The 15,493-nt window shown below is 43.6% G+C and overlaps 1 protein-coding gene across 1 annotated transcript; it reads left to right on the plus strand.

Annotated features, from left to right (window-relative positions):
* Positions 1 to 776: 776 nt before the first annotated feature.
* LOC102654839 lies at positions 777 to 15,342 on the plus strand. The gene is made up of 2 exons (XM_006562957.3): positions 777 to 1,158; positions 12,485 to 15,342. Exon 2 carries the CDS (start codon positions 12,490 to 12,492, stop codon positions 13,486 to 13,488), a length of 999 nt encoding a protein of 332 aa, XP_006563020.1. The 5' UTR covers positions 777 to 1,158; positions 12,485 to 12,489; the 3' UTR covers positions 13,489 to 15,342.
* The last annotated feature ends 151 nt before the right edge of the window (positions 15,343 to 15,493 follow it).

The following is a 15,493-nucleotide window of genomic DNA, read 5'->3' on the forward strand; positions in this document are numbered from 1 at the left end:
TAGATGGATGGATGCGATCGATCGATCGCGTGATTGATCATCGCCGATGAAAAATCGGCGTGTGACGAGCGTGCACGATGAAAATGAAAACGAGCCGATCGAACGGAAAGTGGTTTCGATCGATCGGCCGCGAACAACGTAACCGAGTCACGGAAATTTAATCATTCGGACGACGAACAACGACACCTATTCGTTTCATCCCGCTTATCTGGAATACGATCGACCGCAAATCGAACCGATTCGATATCGGATGTCCTCCGCGCAGCGAGGACTCGACGATCCTTATTCGCGGAGGGAGGGAAAGAAAAGCAAACGTAAAAGAACGTACGTCTGCATTTTGCGTGTCGTGGCACGCGTCCCTCAAAAAAAAAAAAAGAAAAAGAAGAGAATGGATCGATCGTTCATTGAGATGAGAGAAAAAAAAACTATTGGATTTTGGAAGGAGAAGAACCGTTCCGCGCTTTAACCACAGCGATTCGTATTCGAGAGAGATATTCGCGGAGATTGCAATTGGAGAAAATGAACGATTCGGAGGAAAAGTATCGGCGCTATCGGTGGAAAAACGAAGACGAGAGGAAACGGCGAGAGACAGAAGGAAGAGTGGAAAGAGCGGGCGAAATAAGGAACGAAAGTGTGTCGTCCGTTCTGGCACGTATTTCCTTTTCTATGTTCAGAGGGGGGCATCGTTGTTCGGGCCCCGACAAGCCGAAGAGCTTGAGGAGTGCTCGCGGCACGTTGCCCCATAGTGGGGGCAGCGACATAAGTACGAGACGGCCTTAAGAAAAGCCTTCATTCTGATAGCAGATCGCGATTCACGGAGTCGGTGAACTCGTAAAACTCGTGGCCGGGTGACCAAAAACGACCGGCGAGTGTCACGGGACCGGACAAGGGGGAGAAGACCCGGAAAAAAGAAAGAAAGACAGAGAAGAGAAGAAAAGAAAAGAAAAGAAAGGCCGAATAAACGGATCGAGAGGCGCCGCTTTCAATCAGGATAAAATTCGCTCGATGCTCGACGACGAAGGGAATCGGACGAGCGCGGTTGTTGGTGATCGTCGAAGGGTGCAGGGAGTGCAGTTTCCAACTAACGTCCCTCTAACAGAGATCTCGAGAGATCGAACGCCCAGTGGATCCTGCTGATCTGAGCCAAAGGCGAACGAGGTGGGTAGTGTGAACAAACTTTACACGACTGTAATTGCTCAACGCGATACACGGCGCGAATACGTGGAAGGACTCGGGCCAAGAGCGTTCGTTTACGTAAGTCGAAGGTCGCGAACGATTCCTTCCATCCGAGGTGAAGAGCGCGAGTTCGAATCTTCTCGAGCCGTAATAACAGACGTAATAATAATTCTAATCGAAATCGGTGTACAAATAGATCGCTGTAAAATGCGATCCAATTTAATTACCGAAAGGGTTAAGATCGCGATCGTGGAAACGGAAATACCATCTTGTCTATCTTTACCTTGATCTCGAAGAGGCCGAGAACGATTTCGAATGGTATCGAGATGGTAACGGCCGTATAACGATCGTTTCCATCCTGCATCACGATCGATTCTCGATACTCCCGTGGTAGCAGCGGTCGGGATAGGAATTCCCATCCGATCTTTTTCAATTTATATTAAAACATTGGAGCGCGTACGAAACTTACGTTGTAATTTCGGGTCGTAAACAATGAAAACAGAAGGAGGAGCGTCTTTCCGCGGGTTGTTACGCGCCGTTTAATCCGAGGCGGGGATCGTTTTGAATCGGCTCGCTTTTTACCACGATCGTTATCCGTGTTCCGTGTTCAAATTTCCGCGGTAATCGGAAGTTTAATGCCGCGTTCGCACACCTCGCAACCGCTTTTCGCGTTTTCCGCCACACACGCTCGAGGACGCTATCGCGAAACGGTAATTCCCACACGCTTTCCAACCCGATTCGCTTCCTCGTTGCCACAATGATACGCGGCCGTCCCGCGAGAGCGAAAAGGAGGAGAGAAGATGAAACGTTTCGTCGAGCGAGATAGCCAGCGAGACTCGAGAGCGACTCCATCTTCGGGAAACGCTCTCTCTGTTTATTTTCTACTCGAACTGCTCTACTCGAGGCTGTCGTATTAAGCATCGGCCGTACGATTACCATAATCGGACCTCGATAATCGGATGTCGTACGGCGCGCACCGTTTACGATCGTACGTCGCATGGGAAACAAAGAACGTTTATTCGATCGAAACATCGCGTTAATAAACGTATAATTTCGAGTCTAAATCTAACGCGATACATGGATCGTTGTAATTGCTTCGTCGACGATTTTATCAAAAGGGCTCGTTTCCTACGATTTCTGGATAACGTTTCTTTCTTTTTCCTTTTCTTTTTTTAAACCTCGAAACCCAGTGATCTCTTCAACTCTTGAACGATATCGTATACTGGTTTTAAAACGTGGAATCTGGTCGAAAAGCCGGTATAATAGTTTTTTGCGATCCGGTAATGCGATCGTCCAACTAATCCCACGCCGCTCGTGGAAAATTGCGAAATATTATTCGGATCGTGCGACACGAGGAAGACGAGGAGTTATTTGTACAACGACGCGATCGACGCGTTCAAAGATGATTTACGTTCGTGGAGTGGACTCGGCGGCTGGCAAGGACGTTCGTTCGCTCGGCAAGGCGACTCTCTTTTTCGTTTTGCGCTACTTGCGCGTCACGGAAAGTGCTTTCCACTCTAACATTAATGACGTCGCGGTCTAAAGTTATCCACGGGAGTTTAGCAAAACCAGTTCACAACCGCGTAGGTATCTCGAAACGTGCTCGACCGACAAATGCTCTTACAAAACGATAATGGGGTGGGATTACGAGCCCAGGGAATCGTCCAATTTTTTCCTTAATTAAGATCTTAATACTACTAATATCGCGAAATAAGTAACGTGGTACCCTTCGCCAATCAAATTACGATGGAATCTTAAAAAAAAAGAAAAAAGGAAAAGAGAAAAAAAGGTAGATTCATACGCGTTATCTCGATCGAGGTGAATTTAGAAACGGTTAAAACTATAATTTTCGTGAATCTAATGAAGTAACTGCCAAACCTGCCCACACTATGTATGCAAATGCGTAACACTTGGATGCGGTTAAAATCTCTAACTAACTTCTCCAAAGTACAGCTTGCAAATTATTACGAGTATCTCTCCATCGAAACGTGGATCGTTATACGGGATGTTATACGAGTCCACTTTCTCCCTTCAATCGTGCGATAAGTTAACGCGAGAATTCTTAAGTAACCGTACGATTATTCTCTTGAATTCCTTGAAGAGCGAGGTATAACGTGATATAATTCCTCGTAAACTTGATATACCGATAACACGTATACGCATATGGGCGGTATAACTTCAATTATATCTAAACTTGTTATCCCAAATACTCCTTGAAACACTCCTTCATAGATATCTCTGACGGAAAACGTAGGAAACATACGAAGAACGATGGAAAGCTCGAGAATTATATCCGATCTACTCTTCGAAAATCGACGCTTAATCTAAAATACCACCCGGTTACCTAACAAATTCTTCGAGATATCGAGGCACGTTATTATTCTTCAGGACACGGGAATGATAATATCGAATCTTAAATCGCGTTCGCGTGAGGTACACCGATCGAGACGCTACAAGATATTAAACATCTAATTATTAAACGAATAAATAAATCGGTAACGGTTAACAAATTATTATCGTTTTTTACCGTATTGATCGACGACGTTGTCCCTTATACCTCGATACAAAGAAGAGAGAACACGCTACGCATCGTCGAACGCGATTTATACAGTAGTGCGCACGTAACTCGGTAGTCTGTTCATCGAAACGTGTCTGATGACTTATCTCGCACACCTATGACGCTTATGAAATAGGCTGCCGGTTGATTGAAATGTACGAGGCGAGCGTCTCGGTTACCGCTTTCTTGGCCAAACGCCAATCCGTCCCCCTTCCTTTTCGAATTCGCGAAAATCGATTCAACGCCATGTAAAGTTTGTAAAATCTTTTCACGCACCAGTCTCGTTCGAAAGAAAGAAAGGAAGGAAGAAAAAAAAAAGGAATTAAAAAATATAACGACTACGTAGACGAGCACCCTCGTACCACGCGTAACACTTTATCGTCCACTCATTCTATTAGGTTTAAATTGCTATTACACTGTGAAGGACGGTATAACGGTCCTATTTACATTCAAGGATTAATGACTAATTGAAAATCCGTGTAGCGAGGCGCAGGACATAGGTTTGGTTGCTCGCGTTAAAAGGAAATGTTCCCGATTTTTGGCACTTCCTTTGGCTATTTCTCTCCGAGCAATCTCCGAGAAATCGTGCAGAAATTCAACGAAACGTTTTTATCCATCCCTCTCTCTCTCTTATCCTCGATCGAGGGATGACTCGATTCGAGGGATCGTTAAACCGACGATCGGTGAAACTTGATTCCAAGTCCTCGTTGCGACTTTAACCGGACGTTAAATCACGTCTCCTCGAGCAATAATATATTTCGTCGGTGGAAGAAGCGCGTGCAATCTGTTCGATCGTAATATCCAAGCAAACCGCTGATTCATTCGCGAGTCCTTCTTCTTTCCTTCCCAACGAAACTCGACATCTGAACGGACGCGATGTCTCAATCTTTCCTTCCTCGTCGCAATGATCGACACCGAGATCATTAGGAAGACGAAGCGACGAAAGATCGTACCGAAGCGGTAAAAATCGAGGGAAGAAATATCAATGTAACCATTGCGTAACGTTTTTTTCTAATCGAGTACAATCGAGATTCCGCGCGACGATCACGATCTTTATCACCGCTACTAATTGGTATTCCGATACGAGCAGACGTCGTGAACGTTATTCGAGCATCGAGTGTGGCATGGGAAAAACGCGAAGAATTTCGTTCGCTAGACAGCGTCGACACCTCGAGAGCATACCATATTTCTAAACGACCAGCAAAACGTTATTTTCCTTTTATGAAACCGGGGGAAGGAGCAAGAAAGAAAGGAGAGAAAGAGAGAGAGAGAGAGAGAGAGAAAGGTTATCGAATTATAGCCAGTTGTTCAACAATCTTTATATTACATTCTAGAGAATCGCAATTAACGTAGAATAAGGCAAGTTTTAAACGTGTTCGCGTTTGCGCAAAAATCGGTATTTTTACAACATTTCATTAGCTCCTCGCCTCTTTCGACTCTCTAATTGCTAATTAAGAATTTCACGGTTACAGCACGAATTCACACACACGATATAAAATTTCCGAGGAACAGTTTGCGTCTTACGAGCATCTCCAAAAAACAGTCAAAGTACAGCTATCGTTCCATCGATCTCGAACGTTTAGTTCCTTCCTAATTGCCAATTAAAAATTCCCGGCATGCAACGAGAAATTATCGTCATGGTGTTCGAATGAATATCAAGGAAGGGAAAAAAGTAAGTGCTCGAAACGAGCAGTTCTTCAAAAAAATTCAACGAGACGACTGCAGTTTCACATCCCCCCCCCCCTCTCCCCAAAAAAGGCTACGAGTTATGGTTCGCACGCACGAACGCATGACAAAAAGTGGATAAATCGGAACAACAGAATTAACCCAATTCCCTTCGGTTAAAAATCGGTCCGCTTTCGCCGATGGATCGAAAATCGCCGAAAAGCGATTCGAGAAAGCGGCTTCCGTCCCCGTGCATTCCGTCAAAATATCCGCGGTGGAGGGAGAAAACGGATCGCTCGTTCCCCACTGATTTATAGAGAGCGGATTTCGTTCGTGAGCCGATTCGCGATAGGCGGACAATTTTCGCACGCTCGTTGCCTAACAACGCCATCCGACCGGCTTCGAATTTCACTTCCTAGTGGTTCCGAATACAAATGGCCGTACACACCCAACGGTTCGTGTTTCTCGATCAGGAAGGAAGGAGGCGAGGATCGGCGAGGAAATCGCTTTACGTACGATTGCCTTACGTGCATTATCCCGGCCAACGTGTGGAAAACAGGAAAGCGAGTGAATCATCAACGAGCCGACCATTCTCGAGATAGTTAGGAAAAGGAAGGAAGGAAAGGAAAGAAGAGAAAAGAGACAGGTGTAAGAGACGATGATGAAACGCAGGGAGAGTTTAACGGAATAAAAATGACGCGTTCGTTTTAACGGAGGAATGAGAGAAGAGCGGAAAATTCGTGTTGGACGTGATCGCACGCTCGACGAGACGTTTAGAATAGGATGGGATCGAAAAATGCGCCCATCTTTATCCAGGTTAATCGATCCTCGTGCGATACGATTCGCGAGTATACCGTTGCCTTCTTGGTGGCGATGCAACATTTTAAAAGAATCGCATCCATTTTTATGCCAACTCTAACGGTACGCGCGTTTACGTGGTCTGACGATGAAAGGATCGATCCACCACGAGCTACGTCACAACCGATTTAATTTGCATAGTTACTCGCATAAAAACTTCCCTTCCGAATTTAGCCTTGATCGAACGATCCGCGACCAACTCGTTTCGAAATCGATTTCAACTGGTTCTTCGTTCTCGTTCAATCCTGCGAGATTATTGAAACAGATGCGTTTCGTTTAACTAGCTTAGACAGTTGGAACGAAATTTCTGAAATTTCTTCAAACCAGTTGTCAGAGAAATTTATAGCGACAGGTAATCCATCGTTCCAGCCGTTTATCGCTCAAAGCGTTAATTTTATCTACGGTAATTTCACGAGAAACGTATTACTACTTTCACTGTGAATGCTAATTGAAACGAATACGTAATAAAAATCCGTTAATCCAGGTCTTTAAAATTATTTTAATTTCATTTCGAGCCTATCAATATTTCAAATTAACTTTCTAACGATTCCACCTATTATAATTAGATGGAAATGGAATAATTTCTAAATTACTTGTAATGCGGAAAATGAGGAAATTAAACGATCGATATCTACGCATTAATCTAATATTGATATAAATAATTGACACATGGGATTATATTAATCTAATATTGATATAAATAATTGACACATGGGATCGATGTTTCCGGTTGTTTAAAATAAAACTAGGACTTTTTTTACCACACTGTAAATCCATCTACAAATACGTGTTAATAATAGGCAAGGATCATCGGAGGCAAAATGATCGTGGAATCCGCTAAGGTCTCGAAAGGGGTTAATTCGGTTTTCGTAACGCGTGATCGGGCTCTCATTGTGTATCGAGACTACTGTATCATTACATCGTCGAAATGTTCTCGAAACGATCTCGTTACGGAACGATCAAATTAGAGGATAGAGGCAATTTTTCCAACAGGAATACGGTACTTATCCTCCAAGGCAAGAAGAAAAAGGACAAATACCTTGCGTTTATTTAATAATTATCCCGCTCAAAACAATTAGAGGATCGAAACGATTTTATTCAACGATTTCGGATGATCAACGATACCTTTTACACATTACATTGAATTCTTCTTCTTTTACCAGAGATTTCTTACCAAAAAATCGATTAGATTAGAATTTTTCTTCCATCTCGTTTTCTATCAAGGATCAAGGAAAAATTGTTTTCTCTCTTAAAATGAATTTGATTCGATGGTTCTAACGGATACGTTGATCCATCTTGAGAAGAGAGAAGATAGTGATAGGATGAACGACTACATTCCGAAAAGAACAATCGTGTACAGTTAGGAAATTAGACCGAATCTCATAAATCCGGAATCCAGAGTTGCGTGTAGATGCAACAGCGGAGGAAAGAAGGGGACGCATCATTGTGTAAAGTCAGAATACCTTGACTCACATGATTGGGATCTCGCGAGAACCACCTGCAGCCTTCGTGACTGCCGGTGCAATTATGAGAAAGTCTAGCAAACTCGCTCGTTAGAAGAGCCACGTGCGACCTTCGATGACGCTCAAATTGACGATAGTTAAATTATCGTCTCTCCTGCAAACTGCGATACTTCTAACTAGATTATATATATATATATATATATCTCTTTTTACTTCCTGTTTCTTGCCTAACTCGTAACTTTCGTTGCCTCGAGACTTTGCTAAAAACAGCTTCTCGTCGAGAGAGAAAAAAAAAAAAAATTGGTCGATAAATTTTTCTTAAGTTAAGATTTTATAACAGGATATACAGGATATAGTTAATCGCGTACCCTTGAATTAGCTTTCCCAGCAGGTAGTATCACGCGTTAATAAATAATATCTCGTGAAACGGAGCTATTATCAAGAACAAACAAAGATATCGCATAATATTTAACAAGGTATTATTTTTACTCAACGTTCAACTCGTACAGATTATACGAACGATTGAGGCAACGATCAATCGTATCCGCTGTATCAAAAGTGTCTGAAGGAGGAATATTCTCTGTCAGACAAACAGGATCGTTTGCAACCAGTCACAAAGGATTATAGATGCTTTTGATGCAACATGTGTTCGCATTTGCTCCGAACCACCGAATGAATCAGAGTATGAAAATTCTATTTGGTTGAAGTTAGAACATTTACTATATACCTATAGTTATATAGCGTACTGGAAATCAGTGGCGTAAAATTGGCTCATTAGAAACGCATGAACGAACAGAGAGAAGCATCGTGGACCAAAATACGGGTCGTTCTTTCACGTGAATTTTCGCGCTAGCGTTCCAAGTAATTCGTATCCAAATTACCCGTTTCTTTTTTTTTTTCTTTTTATGACTAAAAACTATTCGTCGAAAGTATTTTTTTTTTCTTCTTCAAATTTATCATGCCATTTTAATTCTAATCTATTGTAACACGTGTATTTAGATAGACATTATGTACAATGTGATCTAAAATGTTTCAAATATTCATTTCGTGAATTAGATAATCAGCCAAAAATGAAATCGTTCGAAACTAATTCTAAACGAGATTTCAATTACCATCGAAAGAGAAAAGAAATCTATCCGCACCTAGAAACGTATTTATTAAAAATTATTTGCAGCAATCATCTACCTTTATTCATTAAGAAGTTGGCAAATTGATCGACAATTCATACGGATGAAAACCGAAAAAGGGATGCGTAATCGCAAGGATCGTATCCCACGAAGATAGAAACGCAGAGAAGAGCGCGATCATGTAACATTATGGATTTCTTCGAAAACCCGTTAAAGCCAAGATGTATGGCCTTTTTGAGTCGCGCCCCTACGTACGCGGCACTTTTCCACGTCCATTTCCCTAACTTAACGAGACCTGAGTCACGTAGCTTATGTCACAAGCATGTGGTACAAAGGAATTCTCAATTAAGGATTCTTTAGTGCGAAAGAATATCCATTTTCGTCATCTTTAGAGATGATTAAAAAAAAAAACTTTCAACTCAGAAAATCATTCCTTTCGCTTAATTAAAGAAGAAAAGAATTTTTAATCAAAAACTTATAATGTAATTATAATGTAATTATAACTTATAACGTAATTATAAGTTAACGTGTAATTATTTGGGTCGACAATGCGATGACCAATTTCCTTCGCCATCGCTCTCTCTTCATCCTCGAAAATTGAGGATTGGCGAGAAAGTATCCGTGAAAAAAAAAAAAAAAGACGTGCTACTACGCACGTCTTTCGTATAATCTATATATCCATTTGCATATCCTAACTGATAACAACAACGCGTCTCTTCCCTCGATGATTTCACGCGTGACGTTTCATTTAATTCCGCTTTTGTTCAATTCCGTTACTTCTCTCTCGTTGGGAGAGAACTCGTCCGGTTAGATCGAGATCAGGGACACGTGTGCACCCACCTCGACAACTTTGATCGAATTCGAAAGAAAATACCTTTTCGATTACGCTGCATCCTATCCTATTGCCGTTAACGTAATTTCGAGGAAAAAACGAAGCATTAATTATTATCAGAGAATAGAAGAACGTGTTCATCTTTTCCCATAAATCGAATACGGCTGGCATTCAACGAATATATATGTCGCTCTATACAATTTATAATTTGATGGATCGAAGGATTCGAGAAGAATTGAAACAACACTGGGAGTTAACCGGGAAGAAGAGGAGTTCTAATGACACGTGACGAAGGTGCGATCCGCGTCGAGGAACCTTTATCCCGTGAATATTCCCATATCAAGCCTCTCTGGATTCTCGTCTCGTCTCTCTTGTCACGAGTCAGATACATTGTGCCGTTCTTGACAAAGATGCCCGTAAAAAGATACGCGCGTGTACGCGTACCGGCCGGTTCATTTCGGCAAAATAACGGTGTGCCGGTTGAAAATGGCGGTTGAAAATGAAAAAGGAGCAAGAGGAGCGGATCTGTGAAGAGATTCGAAAGAGAACTTCTCTCGTGGACGGGAGAGACAGGTTTGATCTGGTAATTCGACTTTCTCTGTATCGTTATAATAATCTTCATCCTCGAAAATCCTCGACACCTTTCGAAATATAAAGGATGTTGGAGAAGCGAACCACGTCTCGGTTATATTTCTCGAAGGGTAGAGAGACGGATGGAAGGACGGTGCAAAAGGAAGAGCGGAAAACGAGAACTCGAGGATGTTCTTACGTGTGCCGTAAATCTGACGCTTTATAAATTGTTGTCGCACAAGGTTTCCGTCTCCGATTGATAAAAGATAAAAATCGTATCGCGGGCAGGTGGTGGTAGAGGGAAGAAGAAGGACAAATTGAAGTTTTATGCAAAGCCCCCCTCCCTTTCGTGGAAGCGGAGATACGAGATGGAGCTCGTTGTCGACAACAGGTAGGTAGGCAGGGAAGACAGGTGAAACAAGACCACTGGCGGATAACGCAGGTCTCTGTAGCCCGACTGCACGATCCACGAGGGGAAAGGTAGTCGGTTTACCTTACTGACAGCGGTCAGCTCGAGCAAAAGGAAGCCGACGCCGGTAATAACGAGGTATCGTGTAACGATCAACCGTGTATTTAATCGTAAACGATGACGGGCCGCCATTATCCTTTAAATCGATCAGTCAAACGTTTAATTACACTCGTTGCGGTATGAATCTCTCGTGGAGGAAGTCTCTCACCCTATAGCCGCCGACTATTACGCCTATGTACGCGTTTATATAAAGTTTACCTTGCTCGAGGTGTTCGAGGCTGACTTTAATTACTCGACTTCAATTTCCATCTCGAGGAACGAAGAATGGAGCGTCAATCGTCTCGACACCCGTTTAACATGGAAACACGATAGAACGCGAATGTAAAACGTGCTAATTCGAAACCATTAACCAACCCCTCCACCACTTCGATTACACGGTCTCGAGTGGTTATACGCTTTAATTAAAAATACTCGCTAGTAGTATTCAGCATCGCGAAATGATAAACAACCGAGCGAACGATAATTTCGAACGAGTCATCGCGAGAAGGAAAAACAGAAGAAGTTCGTTTCTCTTCTAATTAGAGTCGATTCGAAGATCGAATCGCGTGCCGAATCGGAGATCACCGCTGCGACCAATCGTGGCAATTAACAAATTAGCAAAACCATTAATCGATCGATCGATCGACTTTACGAAATCAGCTCTCGATCGATCATCATCTCCTCTCCTTTTCCCTCCGTCAATCCGACCGACCTTCTGCAAGGTCTTCGAGGAGGACCTCTCCTCTCCTCTCCTCTTCTCTCCACTCCGCTCCTCTTCGTCAGGAATGCGTGACTCGACGATTTTCTAACCCGCTTTCAATTACCGTTCCTAGTCTTCTTGTTCTCGTTCCCTTCGATTCTCGTTCCCTTCGGCTCGGTAGCGCTAGCGAGAGGAAAGAAAGGCTGACGCGCGGAATGCACGCGCCTCGTCCAAATGCCGCGCGGAATTTGTCCCCCGTTTCCTTTCGCTCCTTCGAAATCCTTTTGCCCCCCTTTTTTTCCTACGCTCGCGTTCTCGCCACAGGGACGCGTGATTTATTATTCCATGTCGGAGAGAATAAAAAGAATTTCGCGCGAGTGACGACGAAAGGAGGAGGCGCGATCGGTGAATACGTTTCGAGACGTAGGAGAAAACGTTGGGTTTGTCCTCCATGCCACGGTCGTGACGAACGAGACAGCAATTTGTTTCGGCTCGTTGGCCGATGATGCGCTCTCATCCAGGGCTGCGTACGTGTTCTGGCGAGAGAATCTCGTTTTGCATGCTTAATGTCATTCGGTTGTCGCATTAGCCGGCCAAATAGACCGGTCGACCGATTTAATTTTCGAGCTGTAATGATAACGCGTCCTCGTGGGATATATATCGGTCAGGGTAGAGGATCCAAGCGCTCGTTCCAAGGCTAATAACTTAATCTCGTTCTTGGGACGGGAAAGGGGTAACGCTTTGTAGATATATAGTTTATAAGCCGGATTATACATGGCGGCGCTCCTCGCGAATGCGCGATGCGATACCAACGATGCTCTATTCACCTTCGTCCGAATGAATAAATCGATTTTTCGTTTTTTACTTCGTTCAAAGGAAAGAAAAAAGATGCAAAAATGATTTTTTCCAACGATATTTTCGACTCTTCTCTTCTCGGTTGGCCTCTTCTCTCCTCTCGCGTTTCGTCGATAACGCGATCTCGTCCACCGAGCGAACGAAAACAATGAAATTGTTTGGTATTTTTTCAGCCATCATGAAGAGGATCTCGCTGGTTTTATCGGCCCTCGTGTTTGCGGCATCCGTCGCGGCGCTGCCACTCCGGGACACCCCGAACGTTCGATTGTTTCCTCGGGACAAGGACGCGGCTCCTCCAGTTTCCACGGAAACAGGGATTGTCACCGGCAAGGACGCGACGAATCAGTGGACAAAAAAGCAATCAGAGAAGACCGACAGTGGAACGAAAGAGTCTTCGAAATCCTCGTTACCAGCCTCGATTCAGGATAATAATCGGGCGGGGGGCAAGGACGTTGAGGACTCGTTGAAACGCATCAGCGAAGCGAGGGACGACAAAACGGGCAAGAAGAATCGAAGGCATAAAGCCATTTTCGTCGATTACCCGCTCGTACCGCAACTTCCATTCTCAAACGACATCGTCCCTTACGACATCGATTACCCTAACAACAACTTCGACGCGGAGGAGACGAGGACGGTGGCGGACTCGAACAACTTGGAGGAAAGTAACATCTTCTACATCAGGCTACCGCCCACGCCGTACATGTTCGTACCCGGATTGGGTTACATCTCGCAACCGCCCACCTATTCGACTACCAGCCTTCAACCTTTCGTACAAGCGTACAAGAGACCCGGAAGGCCGAAACCCGCGTACCACCAATCCGTTAAGCATCCGTTCATCAAACTGCCCATCGATTTCGTGAGCAACGGCAAGCCGACGTCGGTCTACCATTGGCACAAGAAGACGAACAAGAAACCGACCGACACCCCGATCACCAATCTCGACGGTCTCTCCGCGGATTTCGTGACCAATGGGAAACCGACCGCCATTTATCAGTGGCAGAGCAACGTGGAACCGACCGACAAACCCACCGACCACGATTTGGTCCACACGCTGGACAAAGGCCCGTACGAGTTCAACGGCAAGCCGACCAGTTTCTTTCTGCTGAAACCGGATGGAACCACCGCGGCGCGTCACCCTTTCCGCTATTCCGATTACCAGGATAATTCCTATTATTGAACACGCGCCAAGGAGCTCGTTGCTGCCTCGAAAACGAACCGTCATTTCCTCGAATCGTTAAAGAAAGAAAGGAAGGAAGGAAGGAAGGAAGGAAGAAAAATCGGCAGGTTGATTGCGGGACTCGATGGAATTCTCGAATCCATCGTCGGCGGCGAGCCGAGAAGAGATGAGAGGGCACGGCTCGATCAGCATGCACGAGAAACGTGAAACGAGGCAAGGAATCGATCGATTCGCGATTCTCGTTCGAATCGTAACTACGTACGTATGGTGGTACGAGGCGAATAACGAGCGGATGCCAGGATACGCATACGCGATTGCTTAGAAATTGCATAACCGTGCGAGCTTAAAGGCGGGCTTCGAAACAATCGGCCGCCGATTCGTATCGCGTTGCATTTACATCTAAAAGTATGGGTTATTACTACGGATGATTATAAAGGAACTGTTCTCCGCGAGGCGGGCAATTGTTTGAAAAGTTTCATCGATGATCGACGTCTCGGGTAACACCGTCTCTTTGTCAGAGATATATGTTTCTTTTCTTTTTCAGTTGGTACGATACCTTCGAGTTCGATATCTCGGCGAGGAGAAACGCACGGGCGGAAGTTAGAAATAAGTTTGATCTTAAGAAGAAATAAGAATAAGAAAAATGTCACTGGTGGATGATCGATTAAGAAGAATGGTTAAAAGAATGGAGATAAGAATGGGAACGGAAAACAACGAGTTTCCGTTTCTGCACGCTCGAAGTACATTTTTGATTTCTACTTGGCATTAATTCACCGAGCTGGCTTCGCGTAATTAAGACATGTCGCTACGACTAATTATTACGACGGGGAGTACTTAATCTCGAACAGACGTATATATATCTACAATTATTCTTTTTAACTGTATAGTTACTATTTATAAGTCTATTTATACGTCAATTAATTAAAAACGTGCGTATATATATATATATACACACACATAGCCAGGCTGATCGTGCAAAAGAAATCACGACGATCATTTGCTCAAACGTAATTTAAGCGTTGCGTTAATCGATTTCTTTTTTTTTTTTTTTTCATATTCGAACGAAATCCACGATTATTTTTTAATACTGTCACGCTATGTACTTAATGACGTATATTTATTTGTAAAGTTCGTATTTTCGTTATCGAGAGAACTTTTTATACATATATATATTGATTTATCTTTTAATTTTGTAAATACGTGAAAAATACACGAAACCTCGAATCGATAACTTTCCCATCTTTCACTCCGAGAGAAACCGGAATTTTCACGTTCTTCTGGGACATCCTTGCCAGTCGCACCCCGATTGCGTCCACAAGAAAACGTGTTCCATATGTTTCCCCCCTCCTCTCACGTAACACAAATATTGACTCGGGACGCGAGTCTGCTCGGGATTATATCCTGTCTGGTTATACGGGAATACCTCGCGATCTATGCGCTACTTGCTTCAAAGAGATTGAATTCAAAGATCGCGATAACACCGACGCCAGACATCCAGGAAAAGCCAGGTTTAAATGGAATTTCAATTCAACCTCGCGATTCCCTCGGCGATATACGGCGAAGGGAATACGTTGGTGAAATAAATTTCCTATTTGCTTCTTATTCTTCCCAAAGAATATGCGAGAGAAAAATAAATCGCCGATTTTATATCGAAATATAAACGATTTATCTTGATTCGAAGCATCCCCATGTTCGTTCGATACGATATCGAACGATGGATAAGACAAATTTCAATCTTTTTCTTTTTAGAAACGAGCGACGAGCGTTAAACAACGCTAGACAGAGATTAATCCTTGTCACGAATTACAAACACGGCGGTTGAAGGGCCTGAAAAAAAAAAAAGAAGAGAAAAAAGGAGAGAAAGAAACGTGGAATGGTCGAACAAAGGAAGATAGGCACTGTGGTCATTTCAAAGTTTGATGGTCAATTACCAAAAAATGTAGCCCTGGGGGCAAAGGGTTCGCCGTTGGCTCGATACTATCGCAAATGTACTGTAACGGGTTAA

The sequence above is a fragment of the Apis mellifera genome, linkage group LG14 (assembly GCF_003254395.2).
Source record: "Apis mellifera strain DH4 linkage group LG14, Amel_HAv3.1, whole genome shotgun sequence".
NCBI classification, from domain to species: domain Eukaryota; kingdom Metazoa; phylum Arthropoda; class Insecta; order Hymenoptera; family Apidae; genus Apis; species Apis mellifera.